At 45.2% G+C, this 23,876-nt stretch overlaps 1 protein-coding gene across 2 annotated transcripts in view; it reads left to right on the top strand.

The window, feature by feature from the left end:
- MBD3 (methyl-CpG binding domain protein 3) overlaps window positions 1–23,876 on the top strand; it is a 729,401-nt gene that overhangs the window by 422,490 nt on the left and 283,035 nt on the right. For both annotated transcript variants that reach the window (XM_044053964.1, XM_044053965.1), the window contains exon 4: window positions 23,240–23,330. In XM_044053964.1, the coding sequence (XP_043909899.1) occupies window positions 23,240–23,330 (91 nt within the window). The remainder of the gene's footprint in view (window positions 1–23,239; window positions 23,331–23,876) is intronic.

Raw genomic sequence — 23,876 nt, forward strand, 5'->3', positions numbered from 1 at the left:
TTTGGGGAAACCTTGCATGAGATGAGGGAGCATTTTCATTGGGAAGGTTAGGATTATTCTGCTTCCAAAAAGAGACTTAGGGAATTTCTTCTTCTCCCTCAACACAGGCCTTTAGCTGTTCCTCCTGTACTTGACGTTGTGGATGGTGCCTTCTCTGAAGCTAACTTGAATCCTGATTCCATGCTACCTGCTCCTAAGCCTGATAGATTTTACAGGGTCCCTGATTCCCATCAATTCTTATTTAAGAACCCTTCTGCTGATCCTGAAACTATTTCGCAGGGTTCCAAGGCTGCTAAGGCCGCCTCCTCTAAGAATCCTATCCCCTCTGAAAAGGATTCTCGTGCCCTGGACAGGTGGGGCAAAAAGGTTTATACTTCAGCTACCCTTTCTATTAGAGCTTTAAATTGCCAGTTTCACGTGTTTAAGTATCAACAGTTTCTTTTATCTGTCTTAAAACAAAAGCTTTCTACCTTTCCTGCATGTGCTGAGGACAAGGAATTACAGGATGTGTTGCATGCAACTGAACAAGTTAGCAAACCGTTTACATTGTGGTTTTTGATGCCTTAGAGGCTTCCTGCAGGGCTGCTGCCTGTGGTACGGATATCAGGAGACATGCTTGGCTTCGTGAGCAGTATTTACCTGAACAAGTTAAGGCTAAATTGCTAGATGCCCCTGTTCAGCATGATGTCTTATTTGGATCTAAGGCTGAGGAGGTTATTAAAAAGATGGAAGAAAAAGCCAAGTCTATGCAGACTGTGAAAGATTTTTTGCAAGTACAGCCTCCTAGATTTTCTAGAAATTGGCCCTCCAAAAATTGGTCTTTTCCCACTTCTGACAGGCCTCAAAGGGGAAGATATAGACACTCCAGAGGTCGGGCGCAGGCTCAGGCCTCTTACAGATCTAGACAGTGGACTGCTTCACCTAGAAGGGGAGAAGACAGACCTCAAACCCAAAGAAAGCAGACCCAATGACTCCCTCTGTTGGGCTACAGGTCCTCCTTCCCTGGATGCCCCTCTCGGAGGAAAACTTTCTCTCTTTTACCTAAATTGGACTCACATTACCCAGGACAAATGGGTGTTAGACGTGATTTTGAAAGGCTACAGATTCCACTTTCACACTCTGCCAAGGCCTTCCGGCTAGCCAGATCTGCCAAAACATCAATGGACAGAGGCCTTAAATCAAGTGGACGCTTTATTAGCCTTAAGAGCCATAGAACCTGTTCCACCTCTAGAGGTGGGGAAAGGTTTTTATTCAAGACTTTTTCTGGTCCTAAGAAAACAAAACTCCTGGAGACCTATTCTGGACCTCTCAATATTAAACACCTTTTTGGAAATTCCAAAATTCAAGATGCTTACTCTTCAACTTCTCCCAATGCTCTCACAAGATGCTTGGATGGTAACATTGGTCTTAAAAGAGGCTTACTTACACGTCCCCATAAGGCAACAATGCAGAAAGTACCTCAGATTCAAGGCAGGCTCAAGACACTTTCAATTCTCTGTACTGCCATTTGGCTTATCTACTGTGCCCAGAGTTTTTACCAAATGCCTGGCTCCAGTAGTAGCTTACTGCAGACTTCAGGGGATTCAGATTTACCCCTATCTGGACGACTGTCTAATTCGGGCAGACAGCAAAGACCTTTTACTTCAACACCTGCATTTTGTTCAACGTCTTCTCCTACTACTGGGATTCTCTGTGAACACAAAGTTACATTTGATTCCTTCTCAATGAATGATCTTTTTGGGAGCTCTTCTAGACACAAGTTTACAGATGGCCTTCCTTACTCCAGAAAAACAGTTACAGCTGGCTTCAATCTTCAAGACCTTGGCAACCTTGACTCAGCTCACTGCAAGGAAATTCCTGCAGGCTTTGGGCTACATGGCCTCTTTGCATCCTGTTGATTCCAAATGCGAGGCTTCACATGATTAAACATCAATGGTACCTAAAGAGTGTATGGTCTCAGCATTGCCACAGTCTGGATACAATGATTCCACTGATTCCCTGCCTCCAGAAGGAATTCCTTTGGTGGTCCAGGGCATGTGTTTTGAACGAAGGGAAGCCCTTTCGTCTTCCTCAACCTACTCAGATCATAACCACGGACGCCTCGGATTATGCTTGGGGAGCTCATTTTCTAGACAAATGCCAGCAGGGCTCTTGGACAAACAAACACCTTCTATGGCACATCAACTTGAAAGAAATGTTGGCAGTCCAAAATGCTCTTCTAGCCTTCCAGACTCTTTTGAAGCCAGGACCTCTGCTAATTCGAACAGACAACACCACAGTCATGTGGTACATAAACAAGCAAGGGGGCTCTCACTCTTAACCCCTTTGCAGACTTGCCATGACTTTATGGGACACAGCCCTAAATTTGAATCTGGATCTTCAGGCACAGTTCATTCCAGGAAATCAGAATCTCTTAGCAGACAGCCTAAGCAGAAACATTTTGGATCCTCACGAATGGATGTTGGACCCCAACTTATTCAGCAAGATTACTGCAGTTTGGGGCTGTCCTCAGATAGATCTGTTTGCGTCCCATCTCAACCATCAGTTGCCTCTCTTTTGCACCAGGTCCTTCCACAAGACAGCTTGGAAGGTGGATGCCCTGTCCTTCAGCTGGAGGAATCTTTCGGGATATGCCTTCCCTCCTCTTCCTCTCCTGCCTCGGCTATTGCTAAAGATAACGCTGAACAAACCCAGACTGATCATTTTGATAGCTCCAAATTGGCCTCATCAGTTTTGGTATCCAACTCTACTGCACCTTTGCTTGGAACCCCCTTGGAGTCTTCCTCTGACTCATTCTCTACTGTCCCAGCATTAGGGTCAGGTATTTCACTCTCAAATCAGGACTCTCTGCCTGGCAGCTTGGCTAATCAAAGGCAATTGATTCCTTTTCTTCCTAAACAAGTTTTGGATATTCTTTTGGAAGCTAGGCATCCTAGTACAAGGAAAATCTTATGCTTCTAAATGGAAAAGATTTTGTATTTGGATGCAGGATCGTGGTTCTGATCTTTTTTTACCTGATATTCCCTCTATTTTACTTTATCTCTCAGACCTTTTGATTAAAGGTCTTTCCTTTTCTTCCATTAAAATTCAAAAGCTTCTGCTATTTCGGCTCATTTCAATTGTGATCCTCCCATTTTTTCCCACCAGCTGGTTGGACAATTTCTGAGAGGAGCTAAGAATTTAAGACCTCCTAGATCTCCTCCTGTCCCTCCTTGGGATCTCAACTATGTCTTGGAAATGCTTACTTTGCCTCCTTTTGAGCCTGCTGCCTCTGCGGATATTAAGTTCTTATCCTGGAAGACAGCTGTCTTGTTGGCCTTGACTTCTGCCAGAAGGGTGTCTGAGTTGCAAGCCCTCATGGCCGTGGAGCCATACCTCATCTTCCATCAGGACAGAGTTTCCTTGAGGACCAATCCTACTTTTATGCCTAAGGTAGTTTCTAGAGTGGCTCTAAATCAGACTATTCACCTTCCTACCTTTTTCCCAAAATAAGGGGGGAAGGATTTTGCATTCATTGGACGTACACAGGCAACTACGTTTTTACCTTGACAAAACTAAAGATTTCAGAAAATCATATCAATTGCTTATCTCATTTGCTTCCAGTTCTCTAGGTAAAGCTATTTCTAAGCAAACTATTTCCAAATGGATTGCTCATGGAATAAGATATTGTTACTCTTTATGGAAAACAGATTCCAGGTACTGTCAGGACCCATTCTACTAGAGCAGCTGCCACTTAAGCCTTTCTCAGAGGAGTTCCTACTAAGGACATTCTGGAGGCTGCCACTTGGAGCTCTGTGCATACTTTTTCCAAGCACTGTAACCTCCCTTTGTACTCTAAGTCTAGGGCAGGCTTTGCCTCTGCTGTTTTGCAGGGTCTTCTAGCTGCTCCTTCATAACCTCCTCCCGTGTTCTCAGCTTTGGGATTCTACCCTACAGTTATGACTGCAACAGTGAAACACGAAGAACATAGTACAGTTGTGTATACCTACCATAAATGTAGATGTTCGAGTGTCTTCACTGTTGCAGTCGGTGTTTCCCTCCCTCCAGACCCCTCTTGTTTCCTTTTTGCTTACTTTGTTTCCTTTTCCACTACCTTTCTGGTGTATTTGTGTTTCCCTTGGGACGCCTTTTGGTTTTATGGGGGCTTCTGACATCAGGGGTAAGAAAGGCTGGAGAAGATGGCGTCGGCTGTCAGCTTTATACCCATGCGTTCTGATGTCAGGGCACTTGCTGATACAGCCGATGCCGGACCCAGACTTTAATATTCTGGCCGACCTCGGGCTGCCTGCCGGCAGGAGTACCCTACAGTTATGACTGCAACAGTGAAGACACTCTAACATCTACATTTATGGTAGGTATACACAACTGTACTTTCTCAATGAGGTGCTTTGGCAGCCCCCTGGCGCCCGCTACCTCAGCCACAGGCTGCTACCGACTCCCACGTTGAGCCAACTGGGCCTCTGGAAACTCAAGGTATTGGACACACTGAAGTCACTCCCTCAGATGGGTGCGGAGCCGCTGAGCAGGCATCTGTTTCTGAGGGTGTCTTCAGACCTACGCAAATATATATTAAGCCATATTCAGCTTCAAAGACTTAAGCGGCTCTAAAAACAAACAAGTACAGCATTCTCCTACTCAGACTTCCATGCCTAAAAAACAGATGCTCAAAATGGCTGAAGACCTAATTACTTTGATCAGGGGCTCCCATCCCCCTCCTGATAAGAGGCCTAGGCAAGAGACAGAGTATGATTCTTCTGATCAGGCATCTATTTCCTCTGATTCCTCTTCTGAACAGGATTACTCCATGCTTCCCTATGAGTATTCTGATGCTGAAGAATCCATTCCTTCAGCCTCTGCTTCTGAGGACTATTCTTTTGGGGAAACACTGCATACTATGAGGGAGCATTTCCACTGGGAGAGCCAAGATTATTCCGAATCTAAGAAAAGGCTCAGACTTTTTGCTTCTTCCCCAGCACAGACCCCTGGCTATTCCACCTGTTCTAGACATTGTAGATGTATTTTCAGAGTCTGTCCCCTGACTCTCTACCTCCTGCACCTGCTAAGCCAGACAGATATTACAGGGTCCCGGATTCTCACAAATTCCTATATAAAATCCCTGCTGCTGACCCAGAAACTGTATCTCCGGGTCCCAAGGGGGTTAAAGCTTCCACTGCAGAAAACCCTGTCCCCTCTGATAGGGATTCTAGGGCTTTAGGCAGATGGGGGAAAAAAGTTTACACTTCTGCCACTCTGGCTGTAAGGGCTTTAAATTGTCAGTTTCATATGCTTAAATATCAGCAATATTTAATGTCACTACTTAAACAGAAAATGTTGACAAATACTGAATGTTCAGAGAACAAGGAATTGCAGGATTTATTGCATGCAACTGAACAAGTGGGAAAGCATACTTTGCAATGTGGTTATGATTCACTGGAGGCCTCTTGCAGGGCCGCTGTTACAGGTTCTGTTATTAGAAGGCATGCTTGGTTAAAGGAACAGAATCTGCCTGATCATGTTAAAGCAAAATTATTAGATGCACCATTACAGCATGATACTTTGGTACTAAAGCAGAGGAGGTGTTAAAAAAAAAAAAAAAAAAAAAAAAAAAATGGAGGATAAAGCAAAATTCATGCAGACAGTCCAGGATTTCTTACAGGTACAGCCACCCAGGTTTAGCAAGAACTGGCCTTCTAAAAATTGGTCCTTTCCAGTCTCAGACTACAAAGAGGCAGATGCAGGCGTCCCAGAGGCAGATCTCAGCCCCAAGGCTCATACAGGCCTAAACAATGGGGTGCTCCTACCTCTAAAAGCAGAGAAGACAAATCACAACCTTACAGGAAACAGTCCCAGTGACTTTCCTCTACCAGTTCCAAGCAGTTTTCTTTTGACAGCCCTCTTGGGGTAAAACTAGCACTTTTTTCATCAAATTGGCAAATGGTTACCCAAGACAAATGGGTCCTGAACATAGTGTCCCAAGACTACAGGTTCCATTTTCACACTCTACCAAGATTAAATGGCATGCCAGACCTGCCACACAATCAATGGGCAGAGGCACAAAAGCAAATCACAGCCCTCATCGACATGAGGGCCATTCAGCAAGTACCACAACAAGAGCAGGGGCAAGGATTTTACTCCAGACTTTTCCTAGTTTCCAGGAAGGACAAAACCTGGAGACCAATTCTGGACCTGTCTATTCTAAATACGTTTCTGGAAGTTCCAAAATTCAAGATGTTGACTCTACAGAAGCTACTGCCCATGCTGGGCAAGAGGGCTTGGCTTGCAACTTTGGACCTAAAAGAGGCATATCTGCATGTCCCAATCAGACAATCTTGCAGAAGATACCTCAGATTCATAGCTGGCTCAATGCATTACCAATTCTCTGCACTGCCCTTTGGCTTATCTACTGCACCCAGGGTCATCACAAAATGCCTGGCACCAGTAATTGCGTTTTGCAGACAAAAAGGAATTCAAATATATCCCTACTTGGACGACTGCCTAATTCAAGCAGAGAGCAGACACTCTTCTAAAGCATCTGGCGTTTGTAAAAAGATTACTAATTGGCCTAGGGTACACAGTAAACGAAAATAAATCAAAACTAGTGACCTCTCAAGAGATAATATTCCTGTGTAAAGCTTAAATACAACTGCCCCGGATGGCTTATCTCACGCCAGACAAGTAAAAACAACTGACTACTTCAAGAAATTGGCAACAAAAAACCACTTATCTGCAAGGAAAGTCCTGCAGGCCTTGGGTTTCATGGCATCCTGCATTCTACTAATTCCATATGCCAGACTGCATATGAGGAAACTGCAATGGTATCTGAAAAGTGTTTAGACTCAGCATTGCCACAGCCTGGAGCCAGTAATTGCACTCATTCCCTGCCTACAACAGGAGTTTCGATGGTGGGCAGAAGCCTGTCACCACAACAAGGGTCTGCCATTCAGTTTACCCACAGCCAGACAGACACTGACAACGGATGCATCAGATTATGCCTGGGGGGCCCATTTGGCAGGAAAATGTATTCAGGGCACATGGCCTGCAAACCAGATGCATCTTCACATCAATCAGAGAGAGATGCTAGCTGTTCAAAATGCCCCTGACAGCTTTCAAGGACCTGCTTCATCCAGGACAGTTACTGATAAAGACGAACAACACTACGGTCATGTGGTACATAAACAAGCAGGGAGGTAAACATTCCTACCCCCTCTGCAGACAAGCAATGACCTTATGGGACACATCATTGGCTTTTCAAGTTCACCTGCAAGCACAATTCCTGCCAGGAAAAACAAATACTCTGGCAGACTAAGCAGAAACCTCATGGATCCCCAAGAATGGAAACTGGATCCACAAGTCTTCAGCATGTTAAAGAAATGGGGATGCCCAGACATGGATGTATTTGCCTCCCCTCACAACTGTCAATTGCAGAGATTTTGCACAAGGATTTATCACAAGCAAGCAATGAAAGTGGATGCCCTATCATTCAGCTGGAAAACTTATGCCTCCAAGGTGAGCCCCAATTCCGGCCTGGGACCTCAATTATGTTTTGGAAAAACTTGCTGCCTCTTTTCGAGCCAGCATAAACAGCAGATATAAAATTCTTATCTTGGAAAACAGCTCTGCTCCTTGCCATAACCTCTGCAAGGCGAGTCTCCGAGTTACAAGCACTCATGGATGTGGAACCTTTCATCATATTTCATCCAGACAGGGTTTCTCTGAGGACAAACCTTACATTTATACCTAAGGTGGTGTCCAGTGTGGCCCTCAACCAAACCATTCACTTGCCTACCTTTTACCGAAATCCACAAAACAGCGGTGAGAAAATTATGCATTCTTTGGACATACACAGGCAGTTGCGCTTCTACTTGGACAGAACTAAAGCTTTCAGAAAGACTGAGCAACTTTGTCTCATGTGCTGCAGGATCACAAGGAAAGGCTATCTCAAAACAGACTATTTCTAAATGGATAGGCCATTGCATCCGTTTCTGCTATTTTCAACATGGCAAACCAGTGCCTAAGGGCATTGGGCCTCATTCCACCAGAGCAGCAGCCTTCCTCAGAGGAGTACCAACCAAAGAAATCTTAGAGGCTGCAACTTGGAGCTCAGTGCACACCTTTACAAATCACTACTACTTGCCTCTCTACTCTAAGTCCAGAGCAGGCTTTGCCACCACAGTTCTGCAGGGCCTCATAGCCTCTCCTAATCCTATTTAGCCCAGCCACCCATCCTCAGCTTTGGGATTCTACCCAAGAGTAATGACTGCAACAGTGAAACACTATTAACATAGTACAGTTGTGTACTTACCATAAATGTAGATGTTAGTGTATTCACGGTTGCAGTCCAGGTTACCCAACCACCATCCCCCTTCTGTTTGCTGGGACTTATCTGCACTTCTCTATCCCATACAACCTTTTTGGTGTATTTGCTTGTAGATGAAGGAAATGTTATTTTTGTGCATGCATTTCTTATTGGTATATTTTTCAGCCTACCTATTTGGGGCAGCTGACATCTGGGGCAAGAAAAACTGAAGAAAATGGCATCAGCTGCCTCTTTTATACCCCTGGCGCACTGACATCCGATGAGAGGCGACAGCAACCAAAGCCGGACCTAAACTTTGGAATTCTGGACGACTGAGGGTAGCCTGCCAGCAGGATAACCCAAGAGTAATGACTGCAACAGTGAATACACTCTAACACCTACATTTATGGTAGGTACACAACTGTACTTTTCTTAGGTCCAGGGTACTAACCACGCCCAAGAAACTGACGACCCAGTCTCAGGCACCTGCTTCCTTGCCTCAGTCTCAAATGCTTAAAATGGTGGAAGACCTTATGTTGATCAGGGCAAGCCAAGCTTACCCCTTCCAAAAGGAAGAGATCTGTCCCCTGTAGTTTTGTCTGAAGAGGAGTCCGTTGACTCTGATGCATCTGAGTATGAAGGCATGGAACTCCTCTCTGCTTATGAGGATTCTGATGCATTCCATTCCTTCAGCCTCCCCCAGAGGATTTTTCCTTTGGGGAAACCGTTCATACCTTAAGGGAGCATTTACAATGGGAAAGTCTGGACTATCTCAAGTCTAAAGAGACTCGGGGAATTGTTAGATCTTCCACAGCACAGACCCTTGGCCATCCCGCCAGTCCTGGATGTTGTGCAGGATTTTTTCCTGGAATCCTTTTTGACTCCAGATACCCTCCCTCCTGCACCCAGAAAACCAGACCGGTACTACAGAGTCTCTGACTCTCACAAATTTCTTTTTAAAAAATCCTACTACTGACCCTGCAGTAATTTCTCAAGGGCCTAAAGGGATTAAAGCAACCTCTGCTAAGAATCCCACCCTCTCAGATGGGGATTCCCGAGCCCTAGACAGATGGGGTAAAAAAGTATACATCTCAGCTGCTCATGCTATCAGAGCACTCGGTTGTCAGTTTCATATGCTAATATTTCAGCAACATACCCTGGAACTCCTCAAACAAAAAATGTCTTATTATCCTGCTTGTGCAGAATCTAAAGAGTTGAGAGTTAATGCATTTGGCAAGTCAAGTAACTAAGCACACCTTGCACTGTGGTTTTCACCCCCTAGAAGCTTCTTGCAGGGCAGCAGTCACCGGATCTATCCTTGGAAGGCATGCATGGCTTAAGGAACAGTCCTTGCCAGACCATGTCAAATCTAAATTATTGAATGCCCCCTTGCACAAAGACCACTTATTTGACATTAAGGTAGAAGAGGTCTTAAATATTGAAGAAAAAGCAAAATCTATGCAGACAGTTAAGTATTTCTTACAGGTCCAGCCACCCAGGTTCAGCTGGCATTGTCCCACCAAGCACTGGTCCTTTCCTGCTCCCACCAACCCAGTTCAGCCCAGACCCCCCCAGACAGCAGCCACAGGAAATGCAGAGATCTTAGCAATGGGCTACCTCCACTTAAAAAAATGGAGTTCTAAGCCACCCCGTTATAGTGTGAACTCAATGACTCTTCCCCCACACCCCCCCCCTCTGCCCACCTTCAAGTTCCCCTAGGAGGAAAACTGTCTTCATGCAAGCACCTAGGCCACCATTACCAACCACCGCTGGGTTCTCAACATTGTGTCCCAGGGATACAAATTTTCTTTCTACACCCTTCCAACTCCATAGGTTGGTATTAGGCTATTGGCCCTAGGGCCTGTACAAGCCTAGCCATAGCAATTCCCCTGGCTATTTCTTCCCATAGTATTTACTTCCCTGGCCCCTGTCTAGCAGGGCGACCAATGTGATCCCTGGGGTGAGTTTCCCATCTCCCGTCCAGTCATCAAGGTTCCTTTTGAAGAGGGCCAAAAGAGGCGCTCTGCTTTATATGTATGGGCAGTCTATTCCAGAGTGTGGGGAGTCTCTTGGTCAGGAACCTATCCCTCCAGCATGTTTTGTTCATTGTGATGACGAGGTTTAGATACCTGGAGTGTGTGGCTTTGAAGGATTGGTATTTCTTTAAGAGTAGCATGTCCAACAGCTCTGGGTTTGACATGGCCTTGTATGTTAAGCAGAGATCGCCTCTGAGTAGACAATATGCAACAGAGTATAGGTGGAGGGTTCCCAGATCTACCACCAAACCAGTGGGTAGAGGTGCAAAAGCAAGTCCTTTTCCTCCTCTCTCTGAGGGCAGTAGAGCACGTTCCTGCAGAACAGAAAGGCCAAGGTTTCTACTCCAGACTTTTTCTGGTACCCAGAAATGAGGGCACCTGGTTGCCCCATCATTGATCTATCCATTCTAAACACCTTCCTGGTTATCCCAAAATTCAAAATGCTCACTGTCCAGCAGTTGCTACCCATGCTCTCCAAGGATATTTGGCTAGCCACCCTAGACCTAAAAGAGGCCTACCTCCACATTCCTATCGGGGAATCATGCAGGAAATATCCCCGTTCCACGGCAGGATGTCAGCAAGTTCAGTTCTCTGCGCTTCCCTTTGGCTTATCTACTGCTCCCAGAGTTTTCACAAATGTCTGGCTCCGGCCATTGCTTTTTGCAGACAAAGGAATATCCAGATTTACCCATACTTAGATGACTGCCTAATTCAGGCAGACAGCCAGAAAAAGCTGCTCAAGCACCTGGCCTTTGTAAAATCCCTACTAACCTCCCTAGGGTGCACAGTCACTGAAAAGAAATCCCAACAGGCATCCACCCAAACGATTATATTCCTGGGAGCAAGCCTGGACGCAGCTTCCCAGATGGCACTCCTTAACCCGAAAAGCAAACTTTCCTGACGGCCTATTTCTCTCAGCTAGCCGCCAGACCCCAGCTATCTCCAAGAAAAATCCTGCAAGCACTGGGTTCATGGCATCTTGCATTCTACTCATTCCATATGCCAGATTGCATATGAGGAAACTTCAGTGGTATCTAAAAAGCCATTGATGTCAACACACTCGATCTGGAGACTCTTATACCTATAATACCTTGCCTCGGACAAGATTTTCTTTGGTGGGCAACAGCATGCTCCCACAACAAGAGACTACCTTTGTCACCACCCCCTGCCGCCCAGACCCTCACCACAGATGCATCAGACTATGCCTTGGGTGCACATCTGGACGGCAGGTGCATAAGAGCCAATGGAACCCACCTCAAATCTGTCTGCACATCAACCAAAAAGAGATGATAGCTGTCGAGCACGCCTTGATAGCTTTCAAGCGGCTTCTCTCCTCAGGGGCTCTCCTGATCAAAACAGACAAACCACTGTGATGTGGTATATCAACAAGCAGGAAGGGACTCGCTCCTACCCTTTATGCAGGTTTGTCATGACCCTTTGGCACACAGCCTCTGCCATGCAACTCCACCTGTTAGTACAATTCCTAGCAGGTTCTCTCAGCTCTCTGGCAGACCACTTGAGCAGAAATATTCTGGACCCACACGAGTGGCAGCCCAACAGAAGAACCTTTACCCTAATAACTCAGAAATGGGGCACCCCAAAGGTCGCCCTCTTTACCTCCCACAACAACCATCAGCTAAGCAAGTTCTGCACCAGGGAGCATTTACTGCATGGCTTGGAAAGTGGATGCCCTGTCCTTCCTCTGGGGCAATTTATCTTTCTATGCCTTTCCTCCACTACTTTGCATCCCCAGGGCACTGCTCAAAATAAAGGAGGAAAAACCAAGGACAATTCTTATAGCTCCAGACTGGCTTCACCAGCACTAGTACCCCTTGCTGTGCAGCCTGTCCCCACTGCCACCATGGCGTCTTCCTCAAATTCCAGACCTCCTGACCCAGAGGTAAGGGAAATTCATGCATCCCCAATTGCAGGCACTCAGTTTGGCAGCTTGGCTTATTCCCTAACCCCCAATCAATCTGCCAACCTCAGTAAACCAGTTTTAGATGTTATATGTGAGGCCAGATGCCCTAGCACTAGAAAGTCTTATGCTGACAAATTTAAAAGGTTCTGCGCCTGGATTCAGGTTAAGGGAGCCAATACGGTACAGCCCTCCCTCCCATCCTGGATTACTTAGCCTACCTGCTACACAGTGGCGCCTCTCTTTCCTGTATAAAAAATCATGTCTCTGCTCATTTTCCCACCGAGCAGCCCCTTTTCTCCCTCCCCCCTTTGATCAGTTACTAAGAGGGGCTGGCAACTTGAGGCCATCCAGAAGAGCACCCAACCCCAGCTTAGGACCTTTACTTTGTGTTGGAAAAGTGCACTCTGCCCTCCTTCGAGCCAGCCTCTTCAGCAGAGCTAAAATTTCTGTCCTGGAAGACTGCTTTCCTTCTGGCCATCATTTCAGTCAGAAGGGTCTCCAAACTGCAAGCACTCATGGCTGTGGAACCCTTCATCTTCCATGCTGGCAGGGTATCCCCTTAGGACTAACCCATCCCTCATGCCCAAGGTGGTGTCCAATGTGGCTCTCAACCAGTCAGTTCATTTGCCCACCTTTTTTCCTAACCCACAGAACAAGGGGGAAAGATCCTGCACACTCTAGATGTGCACAGACAGCTCAGATTCTGCCTAGACAAGACTAAATACTTCAGAAAGTCTGATCAGTTGCTGGTTAGCTTTGCTGCAGGGGCAGAGGGTAAAGCCATCTCCAAACAAACCATTTCCAAGTGGTTAGCACACTGCATCCATTTCTGCTACAAACAACATGGAAAGCCTCCCCCCCAAGGGGGTCAGGACTCACTCTACCTGTGCAGCTTTCCTCAGAGGAGTCCCCACCAGGGACATCTTGGAGGCTGACATCTGTTCACACCTTTACCAAACATTACCACCTGCCTATCCTCTCCAAATCCAGGGCAGGTTTTGCCTCTGCAGTCTTGCAGGGCATCCTAGCCAGCCCTTAATTTCCTTGACTGCCTCCACCCATTTCCTCAGCTTTGGAGATCAACCCAAATGTGATTGCAGCAGTGATGCACGAAGAACATAGTACAGTTGTGTACACGTAGCATAATGTAGATGTTCAAGTGTATTCACTGTTGCAGTCCTGATGTCCTTCATGGATGCATCTGCAGTCATAACAACTGGGTTGTCCTGTCGTCAGGCAGCCCTGCAGTCGGCCGGATTCCAAAGTACGGGTCCGGCTTCGGCTGATGTCGCACTTCACCCGACGTCATCTCTGCTGGTCTCCGGGTATAAAGGCATCAGCCGACGCCATTTTCTTCAGTCTTTCTTGCCGCGTGGCGCCCGAAGCAGAAGCTGTTCGCAAGTGCCGGTCGGTCGGATCCAGAGATTTCTACTACCGAATACTACTTCGAAGACTTCTAAAAAGCGAAGTACCCCGTTGGGGACTCTTTCTTGCCTCAGCCGATGTCAGAAAAAGTCAATAACTGTTTAACTTGTGGGAAACAAATACCTCATAAAGATTTCCACTCTTACTGTTTGCCTTGTTTAGGCCCAGACCACGACGTAGCAGCCTCTTCGGCCTGTGGTTCATTCAACCGACGAACGCTTAGGCGTCGGTCGGAGTTTGCTGAACAGTTTTTCGGTTCAGAATTTGCGTACATTATGCCGTCGGATCCTCCGACTACCCAAATTGTTAAGAAACGCAAAGAAAAAGACCGACACTCGCGGTCCACGGTTTCGGCCGAAACCATGGTGAAGCAAACCGCGAGTGTCTCTGTTTCGGCCGAAACCGAGAAAACTGATCAAAGCACAGCTGAATCTTTGACTACTTCTGAGGTTCCTGCTACCTTACTTGAATCGGCCTCTGAAATTTTACCTACTACAGTGGCTTCTAGTGAATTATCAGACACCATCCCTTTGGATGTCTCTACCCCAGCACGTGGTGCTGCTAGGCCTCCTGCAGCCATGTCCATTAAGGCCTTTGCCAGGGCTAAAGCAGCCAAGTCTACTAAATCAGTGCCTGTTAAACCCCCCTCAACCAGGCCTACTTCTAGTTCACAAATGCTTACTCTGGCAGAAGATTTAATATCCATAATTAGGGGATCTCAACCTCACCCAGACAGGGCCTCTCAGCCCCCAGAGAAGAGACCTAGGGCAGAGCCCCCCGAGCCTGTGTCCTCTGATGATTCTGCGGATGACTCAGATATTACAGACCAGCCAGAGGCTCCTTTCTCCAATTATGAAGACTCAGATGCTGAAGAATCCATTCCAGCTGCTTCTCCACCTGAAGAATTCTCATTTGGGGAAACCTTACATGCCATGCGAGAACAATTCCAATGGCAGCAACAGGATTTCTCAGATTCCAGAAAAAGACTTAGGACTTTTCTGCACCTTCCACAACACAGGCCCTTAGCTATACCTCCTGTCCTCTCTGTTGTGGACGATGCCTTTAATGATGTCTGCTCTGCACCAGATTCCTTACCTCCAGCCCCTGCCAAACCAGACAGATTTTACAGGGTACCAGACACGCATCATCACCTATACAAGGCCCCACTTGCAGACCCCGAAACTATATCCCAGGGGCCTAAGGCAGTAGCCTCGACCACAGCAAAAAACCCTATTCCTTCTGAAAGGGAAGCCAGGTCTTTAGACAGATGGGGCAGAAAAGTTTATACCTCAGCTACTCTCTCAGCTAGAGCTTTAAACTGTCAGTTTCACATGATACAATACCAAGAGTTTATGCTTGATCAGTTAACTAAAAACTATCCTCTGATGACTCTATAGATAAGAAATATGTATTAGAAATGGTAAATAACATACAACAGGTTAGTAACCATTCCTTAAAATGTGGCTATGATGCACTGGAGGCTTCATTTAGATCAGCCATGACTGGCACAGTGATAAGAAGACATGCATGGCTGAAGGAACAAGTCTTACGGATCATGTTAAAGCTAAGTTATTAGATGCTCCTATGGATAAGACCAGTTTGTTTGGTACACCTGCCCAGCAGGTAATGAAGAAAATGGAAGAAAAGGCAAAATCTGTTCAAGCGGTTAAAGATTTCTTGCAGGTTCAGCCCCAAGGTTTAGCAGGAACTGGCCTGCCAAAATTGGTCCTTTCCTGACTCCACAAGATCCCAAAGGGGCAAGAATAGGCGTTCCAGAGGCAGACACCAATCCAGAGGAGGTGCCTACAGAGGGCGACAGTGGCAAGGTAATAACAGAGGCACAGACTCAGCCACTACCACTACAACAGCACAATCACAGTGACTTAACTCTACATCCGCCTACCAGGGAACAAATAGCAGCTCCATTAGGCGGAAAATTAACCTTATTTTCGAAAAACTGGCACTACATCACAAAAGACAAGTGGATTTTGCAAACCATAGACCAAGGTTACGGTTCCACTTTCACACTTTACCAGTCAAAGAGGAATGCCGAACCTGCCTCCAAATCAAAAAACAAAAGCTCTACAGCAGATAATGCAATTAGCAAAGATGAGAGCTGTGGAAAGAGTGCCAATAACAGAACAAGGCAAAGGATTTTACTCCAGACTATTCCTAGTTCCAAGAAAGGAAAAAAGTTGGAGACCTATTCTCGACCTGTCCACCTTAAATACATACATCATTGTCCCAAAATTCAAAATGCTGACCCTACAGCAACTTCTTCCCATGCTGGGCAAGGAGTGTTGGCTGGTAACTCTAGATCTCAAGGAGGCATACCTGCACGTCCCCATTCGACCTATTTGCAGAAGATACCTCAGATTTCTTGCAGGATCAGAGCATTATCAATTCTCAGCATTGCCCTTTGGCTTATCTACTGCCCAGAGTATTCACAAAATGCCTGGCATCAGTAATCGCCACTGCAGACTACAGGGAATCCAAATTTATCCATACCTGGACGACTGCCTGCTACAAGGGGACAACAAAAGCAAGCTGACAACAGATTTACAAAGGGTCATTTACTTGCTACAAGCACTGGGATACACAGTCAATTTACAAAAGTCAAGGCTGATACCATCCCAAACAAGGACATTCCTGGGCTGAATTGGACACTGTAAAACAAATGGCATTCCTAACCGCAGAAAAACAAAAAGAACTCCCTCTTTACTTCTTGGCTCTAACAAAACAGAACAAGTTAACAGCAAGAAAAGTCCTGCAGGCCTTGGGTTACATGGCATCATGCATAATCTTGGTTCCACATGCCAGACTACATATGAGAAAACTACAGTGGTACCTAAGGAATTTATGGTCCCAACACAGGCACAGCCTAGAAGCAGAAATTCCACTAATCCCATGCCTAAAACAGGAGTTCCTATGGTGGGCACAAGCATGCCAGTCAAACCCAGGCCTACCCTTTCACAGCTATCAAGCAAGCCAGACCATCACAACAGACGCCTCAGACCTAGGATGGGGGGCTCACATGCTGGACAAATGCGTACAAGGATTGTGGGCGCAGGATCAACTCCACCTGCACATCAACCTAAAAGAAATGCTGGCAGTAAAACTGGCAATCCAAAATTTCAGACCATTTCTCAGAGGGCCATTTGATGATAAGGACAGACAACACCACAGTCATGAGGTACATCAACAAGCACGGAGGCACTCATTCATACCCCCTATGCAGAATGACTTTGGAGCTTTGGAACCTGGCACTCAGCTACAACATCCAGTTACAGGCAATATTTGTACCGGGAAAGGACAATACTCTAGCAGACATATTGAGCAGAACCACATCGGATGCCCACGAATGGATGCTACACCCGGACATCTTCAAGACCATCTCCAAGAAATGGGGAAGATCACAGATAGATCTATTCGCTTCCCCTCTCAATCACCAACTCAAAAAATTCTGCACAAGGACATTCCACCCACTTGCATGGAAAGTGGATTCGCTCTCCTTCAGCTGGAAAGGTCTAACAGCATATGCATTTCCACCTCTTCCCTTGATACACAAGGTATTACTAAAAATCAAGGAGGAACGTCCAAGGATAACCCTGATAGCTCCAAACTGGCCAAGACAACACTGGTACCCATTACTGAGGAGCATGTCTCGGGACAACATGTGGCCAATACCCCTGATGCCTTTGTTAACTCAGAACAACTACAGCATCATGCATCCAAACCTAAAAACGTTGCAACTGACTGCGTGGAACATCACATAGCAGCAACTAACCCAGAACTTTCCCAAAGGGTTAAAGACATTATCCTTGAAGCCCGCAGACCTTCAACAAGAAGGAACTATGCAGGAAAATGGTAAAGGTTTGTCATTTGGAGCACTGAAAGAGGAAAAGATGTGTCAATTATAGATATGGCTAACATTCTGGAGTATCTGGCAGAGCTTCTACATACAGGCCTGTCCTATTCCTCCATTAAGATACATGCATCAGCTATTTCAGCAAAATACAGCTTTGATCCACCTGTCTTTTCACATCCTTTACTCAGGCAGTTCCTCAGAGGAATCAAGAATGTAAAACCTCCAAGGAAACCACCATTGCCAGCTTGGGATTTGAACTTTGTGCTAGAAAAATTGACACTCGCACCTTTTGAACCAGCAGCTGCAGCGGACCTACAGCATCTATCGTGGAAAACTGCTTTCCTACTGGCAATAACCTCAGCAAGGAGGGTCTCTGAACTTCAGGCCCTAATGGCGGTACAGCCCTACCTAATCTTCCACCAAGATAGTGTCCATGAGGACTAATCCTACGTTTATGCCTAAGGTGATATCCAGAGTGTCTTTAAACCAGGCAATCCACCTACCTACCTTTCCCAACCCATAAAACAGAGGGGAAAGAATGCTGCATTCCTTGGATGTACATAGACAGTTACGCCACTACCTGGACAGAACAAAAAGTAGCAGAAAAACTGACCAGCTTTTTGTAGCCTATGCAACAGGAAGGGAAGGAAAAGCAATTTCCAAACAGACAATCTCCAAATGGATAGGAAATTGCATACGGTTCTGTTACTCCTTCCATGGAAAACCAATTCCACAGAACATAAGGCCTCATTCTACAAGGGCAACAGCCACTACCACAGCCTTCCTACGAGGTGTGGCATCCAAGGACATTATTGAGGCAGCTACTTGGACCTCCGTGCATACATTTGCCAAGCATTATAACTTACCAATGTACTCCAGATCCCGAGCAGGGTTTGCCACTGCTGTGCTGCAAGGGATCCTAACCACACCATAATCTAAATTTTTCCTCCTCCCTTAGTTGGCTATGGTATTCTACCCAGTTGTTATGACTGCAGATGCATCCATGAAGGACATAGTACAGTTTTGTACCTACCATAAATGTAGATGTCCGAACTGGATAGCATCTGCAGTCAGGATTACCCTCCCTCCTTGCCCTCTGTGGTACTCCTAGGGTATTTACCCTCCTAATAGCTAGCTAGTGGGGGGAGTCTCTTATGGTGTATTTGTTTGTATATATGTACATACATGCTTATTTTCTGAGTTTGCCTTCTATCCTTTTGGAAACATTGGCATTTATCCAAAATTTAGCCTTCCAGGAAGGGCAACTGGCATCTGGGGCAAGAAACACTGAAGAAAATGGCGTCGGCTGATGCCTTTATACCCGGAGACCAGCAGAGATGACGTCGGGTGAAGTGCGACATCAGCTGAAGCCGGACCCGGACTTTGGAATCCGGCCGACTGCAGGGTAGCCTGACGACAGGACAACCCAGTTGTTATGACTGCAGATGCTATCCAGTTCGGACATCTACATTTATGGTAGGTACAAAACTGTACTTTTTCCCACCCTCCATCCCCCTCTTCTGTTTCCTTAAAAGGGACATATTGGTATTTACTTTCTACTGATGGGGTTCTTCCACCAGAACCTGGCTCCCACTCGGGGGCTCCTGACAGGTTAGTGCAAGAAAAACTGATGTAATGGCGTCAGCTGCCTTACTTTATACTACTGACGTCAGTCCTGAAGCGACAGCAACCGACACAGAAATAATAAGCCTCTGGTATTCGGGCTGGCTGAGAGCTACCCTGGCAGGGATAACCATGATGTGATGACTGCAACAGTGAATACACTCCAACATCTACATTTATGGAAAGTGTACACAGTTGTATTTTCTGCTATACTCAACCCTCATCAGACCAATAATTGAGTGCAGTGTGCCATTTGGCATGTACTTGACTAGGCACATACAGCAGCTGGAGTGACCTGCGAGTTTTCTCACAAATAAAATACAGGGTGTAAACAACATGCCCTGTGTGGATAAACTGAGCCCTATCCCCTTACTCTGTCTCCTACAGACTGTTAAGGGATGAACTATGACTAACTTTAGACACAAATCTAGCCCTTGTGGAGCTGCTACACATCCACAAGTCAAACAGCATGAGGGTCACAAGATCTAGCGATCTAAATCTAGTGAGTGATTCAAACAAAACATGCTGGAGCAATGTATGTCTCAAATTGCCCCTGCTTTGGAACAAGCTTCCTATTCACATTAATCAAAGCCCTTCTTTGGCTGTCTTCAAACACAGTTTGAATCCATGGATGGGGAATTGCAAATTCATGCCTGGGGTAGGACCTCTGCCCCTTAAGGACAGGCGCAATCTGTAAGATACTCCAGACATAGGTACAAATCCATGCCATCCTCTTGCCGCTAGGGGCCAAATATTGGGTAAAATTATATTGGCTAGGTTTGTAAGGGATCTTAAGCCATTAGCCTTGTAATCTATGAACCTATGAAACATTGCAAAGTGGATTCCTTTTTCCTGGTTCAGAACAGGCTTTGGTAAGACCGTACTGTAGGGGTTTCTGAAGTCTTGGGTATTGGCCTCCTCCAGTTTTTTCTATTTAATCTGTGGTAATCTACCTTTGTAGCACAGGCTACAGTAATAGTGATACACATATATGAACTTAGTACAGTTATGTAAGTAAGATTGCCATAACAGTAGATGTTCTAATGGAGCACATTTACAATAGACATCCCTTCCTCTGGGCCTTGTTTACCTGCTGTTATTCCTCTGATTCTGAGTGGGGCTAATTTCTCTCTTCCATGTACAGTTATAGCTCTTTGTTTTGTAGCACATGCTTTCAGGGCTCTTGCCTCCTTTCTATGCAAAAGAAAAAAAAAAAATGCTATGAATCTTTTTGCACTTCACCCGACTTTTATATGCAACAACCATTTTGACAGGGAAAGCATATGTAAAGTGCCTAAAGCTTTGTGAAACTGGCCGTTGTAGTAGGAGTAAAACCCATAACGGGTTGGGTTACTGCAACAGTTCTTCATTAGAACATTTAGTGTTCTGTTACGTTTTATTCCACATTTTTACTTTGTGTTCCATAAGGGTCACATGTGTATGCACTAATGTTGCCTTCATCCCGAAGATAGCAGTGATGACTTTAATCTCCCAACCGAAGGGAAAGTTTCTTGTATTGTCTGGACATAAAACATAAACCAAGATGGTATCTCCTCAGAACTAAGGCTATTTGAAAGTGTGATCAGCTTTTATTTTCCTTTGCTGTAGTCAAAACAAATCCATGTCCAGAGTTATTTTGTCCAGGTTGCTTTCGGAACATTTTACCTTTTGTTTCCATAAGTAAAATATAGCCATGTCAAATGTACCAAATGTTCAGTCTGATAGGACTTGGCTACAATCCTGTTTTTCTCTGAGTTCCTTTTGATTGTGCAGCCATTGACATGGACTTCTCTGTGTACCTTCACGATACTGAACTTGGGATGTGATCTGTGTCCAAGTCAACCATTTTGGTTACCATTCTTTATGGTATTCAGTCCTGATGCCTTCTAAGAGGAAAAGCTTGGGGGTGGGGGGGGGGGGGCTGTCCTGTTGTTGAAGTGACCAGTTTGGATGATGGCAAATATTAATTCTATATTTGCTATAATGTTAGAAATTGATGATCCATGTTCAGTTACTTCAAAGTGCCTACCTTCATGCCCCTTATAGAGGTCATGTGCAGGAGGAGTGAAAGTCTGAGTGCCATGATGTATAAAAAGTGTTAATTGTAACTGTGAAAAAGGGGTACACTCTGAAGAGAGGGAGAGAGGTGATGAGTGTGTGTGCTATGAGAGGAGTTATTGAACCTGTGAGGGTCTTAACATGTTCCTTCAAGGCTTGTTAGTGAAGTGAATCTTGATAGATCATGGAGACATAATGTTATGCTAATTATAGAACTTATTTTCCCCTCTGCCAACTAAAAGCTGTCTTCATATTTGACTTCAGGAACTGGGCTGGAGTATCTGCTGGGGAAGACTGGAATGCAATTTTAATGGCATCGTGTAGTTTAAAACTTCTACTATCTGGTCTAGGTCTAATTCTACCATTTTCTACTTCCTAAGTTATCAGCTACTTTTTTTTTTGCTCACATTTTATCTGAGTTTTGTGTGCAACATGGGAAACTTCCTATCATTTTTCCTGTTTGTTCATAATTTGTGGTCTCCCCTCTAATGTTGCAATGGTGATGGACAGGTTGACAGATGAGATCAGACATGAGTCCCCGTGGACTATGATGTTTGCAGATGACATTGTGATCTGTAGTGAGAGTAGGGAACGGGTGGAGGAGACCCTGGAGAGGTTGAGATATGCTCTAGAGAGAAAAGGAATGAAGGTCAGCAGGACTAATACAGAATATATGTGTGTGAATGAGAGGGAGGATAGAGGAATGGTGAGAATGCAGGGAGTAGAGGTGGCAAAGGTGAATGAGTTTAAATACGTGGGATCCAACAGTTCAGAGTAATGGTGAGTGTGGAAGAGAGGTGAAGAGAGTACATGCAGGATGGAGTGGGTGGAGAAGTGTCAGGAGTGATTTGTGACAGACTAGTACCAGTAAGAGTGAAAGGGAAGGTTTACAAGAGGGTAGTGAGACCAGCTATGTTATATGGATTGGAGACAGTGGCATTGACAAAAAGGCAGGAGTCAGAGCTAGACATAGCAGAATTAAAGATGTTAAGATTTGCACTGGGTGTGACGAGCGTGGACAGGATTTAGGAATAAATATATTAGAGGGTCACCCCAGGTTGGAAGGTTTAGAGACACAGCCAGAGTCTCATGATTACGTTGGTTTGGACATGTGCTGAGGAAGAATGGCAGAGTATATTGGGAAAAAGATGCTAAGGATGAAGCTGCCAGGTAATTGGAAAAAAGGAAGGCCTAAGATAAGGTTTATGGATGTGGTGAAAGAGGACATGCAGGTGGTTGGTGTGACAGAGTAGGATGCAGAGGACAGGAAGAAATGGAAACAGATGATCCGCTGTGGCGACCCCTAACTGGAGCAGCCGAAAGAAGACTCTAATGTTGGCTTTATTAGTATTGTCTTGTGAAAGTGCAAAGATTTCCAGGTTCAAGAAAAGTATATTTAGATCCTGCTTGGTTTTTGTCAAGTAAATCAACACGTCATCTGCAATTAAAAAATTATTTTTTTCTCCACATGTAAATTATTTTTTACTTTATTGATGCTGTCCTATGCACCCTTATAGTGGATTTTGGTTTGAAACCAGTGTCAGAGTGCAGCACTGACTAAGTTTGTTTTTGGTCTTGTTCTTGAATGTGCAAGATCAATTTGATTAGATTTATTGAGCGGAGTGCAACAGATGTGGCAAACTTGGGAATTTATTTACCACAACTGGGGCAACTGAATCTGTATCTGAAGTAATACATCCACAAAATTGAATGCTAAGTTTGACTAATTTGTTGAGGATTGGCTGGGATAACTGGAGGTTTTCATCTTTTAGCAGATTTGTGATAGAGTATAAGTTTTGTATTAAGATGTGAGAATCAATTCTAAGGAGATGAACACAAACTTTGCAACAGCAGCAATGGAAAAAGCAACTTAGATGTTTATGCCTTGTCCATGTTTTCCATGCTTGGTGGGTGGGGTGCAATTGTAGGCAAATTTGTAGAATCTCCTGATTTTAATATAAAAGTAGATGTTTAAGGTTCAAAGACTAATTTTATTTTCTTTTTAATTGAAGCTGTTTTGGGAAAAGAAGCTGAGTGGCTTAAATGCTTTTGACATAGCAGAAGAACTTGTAAAAACCATGGAATTGCCAAAGGGATTACAAGGTGAGTGATCTAGGATAGGAGGATAATTGTGTGCATGGCCTGGAAAAATTTCATGGAGGATGTTGAATGGAAAACCTTGATAGTCCATCTTTTCAAACTGTCTTTGTTTTGTCCAGGACTGTCTTTCGCCTCTGCTATTAGTGAATGAACAAGTGCTGCTGAAAACTTAATTTTACAGCTGTATTTTTGCACATTTTTGTTTTTGATTCCTCATACCGACCTTTAGCTACTTCCAGGATCAGTCCTCAGCCACTGAGTCTGTTTACCTCAACTTGGCCTCCCTCTGTGCTAAGTGTGGCACATGAGCCAGGCATTTAGAAGATTTAAGGCACCTGGGGCAGAGTCGTGCGGCAGTCAAGGAGTATCTTCTGTGTTTCATCTGCAGCCCACTCACTAACACCCTGTGGCTGGGTCTTGCAGTGTCATCAGCACTGCTCCACCCTTCACTTTTGCAAGGTGCTGTGATTGGCAGGATTGGCCTGACAGCCACTAGGCAGGCATATGTGTTTACCAACTCTCCACCAGGGAAGTCAGCAGATAAATGTG

Source organism: Protopterus annectens, chromosome 13.part0 (genome assembly GCF_019279795.1).
Source record: "Protopterus annectens isolate FY-2018-M chromosome 13.part0, PAN1.0, whole genome shotgun sequence".
Taxonomy (NCBI): domain Eukaryota; kingdom Metazoa; phylum Chordata; order Ceratodontiformes; family Protopteridae; genus Protopterus; species Protopterus annectens.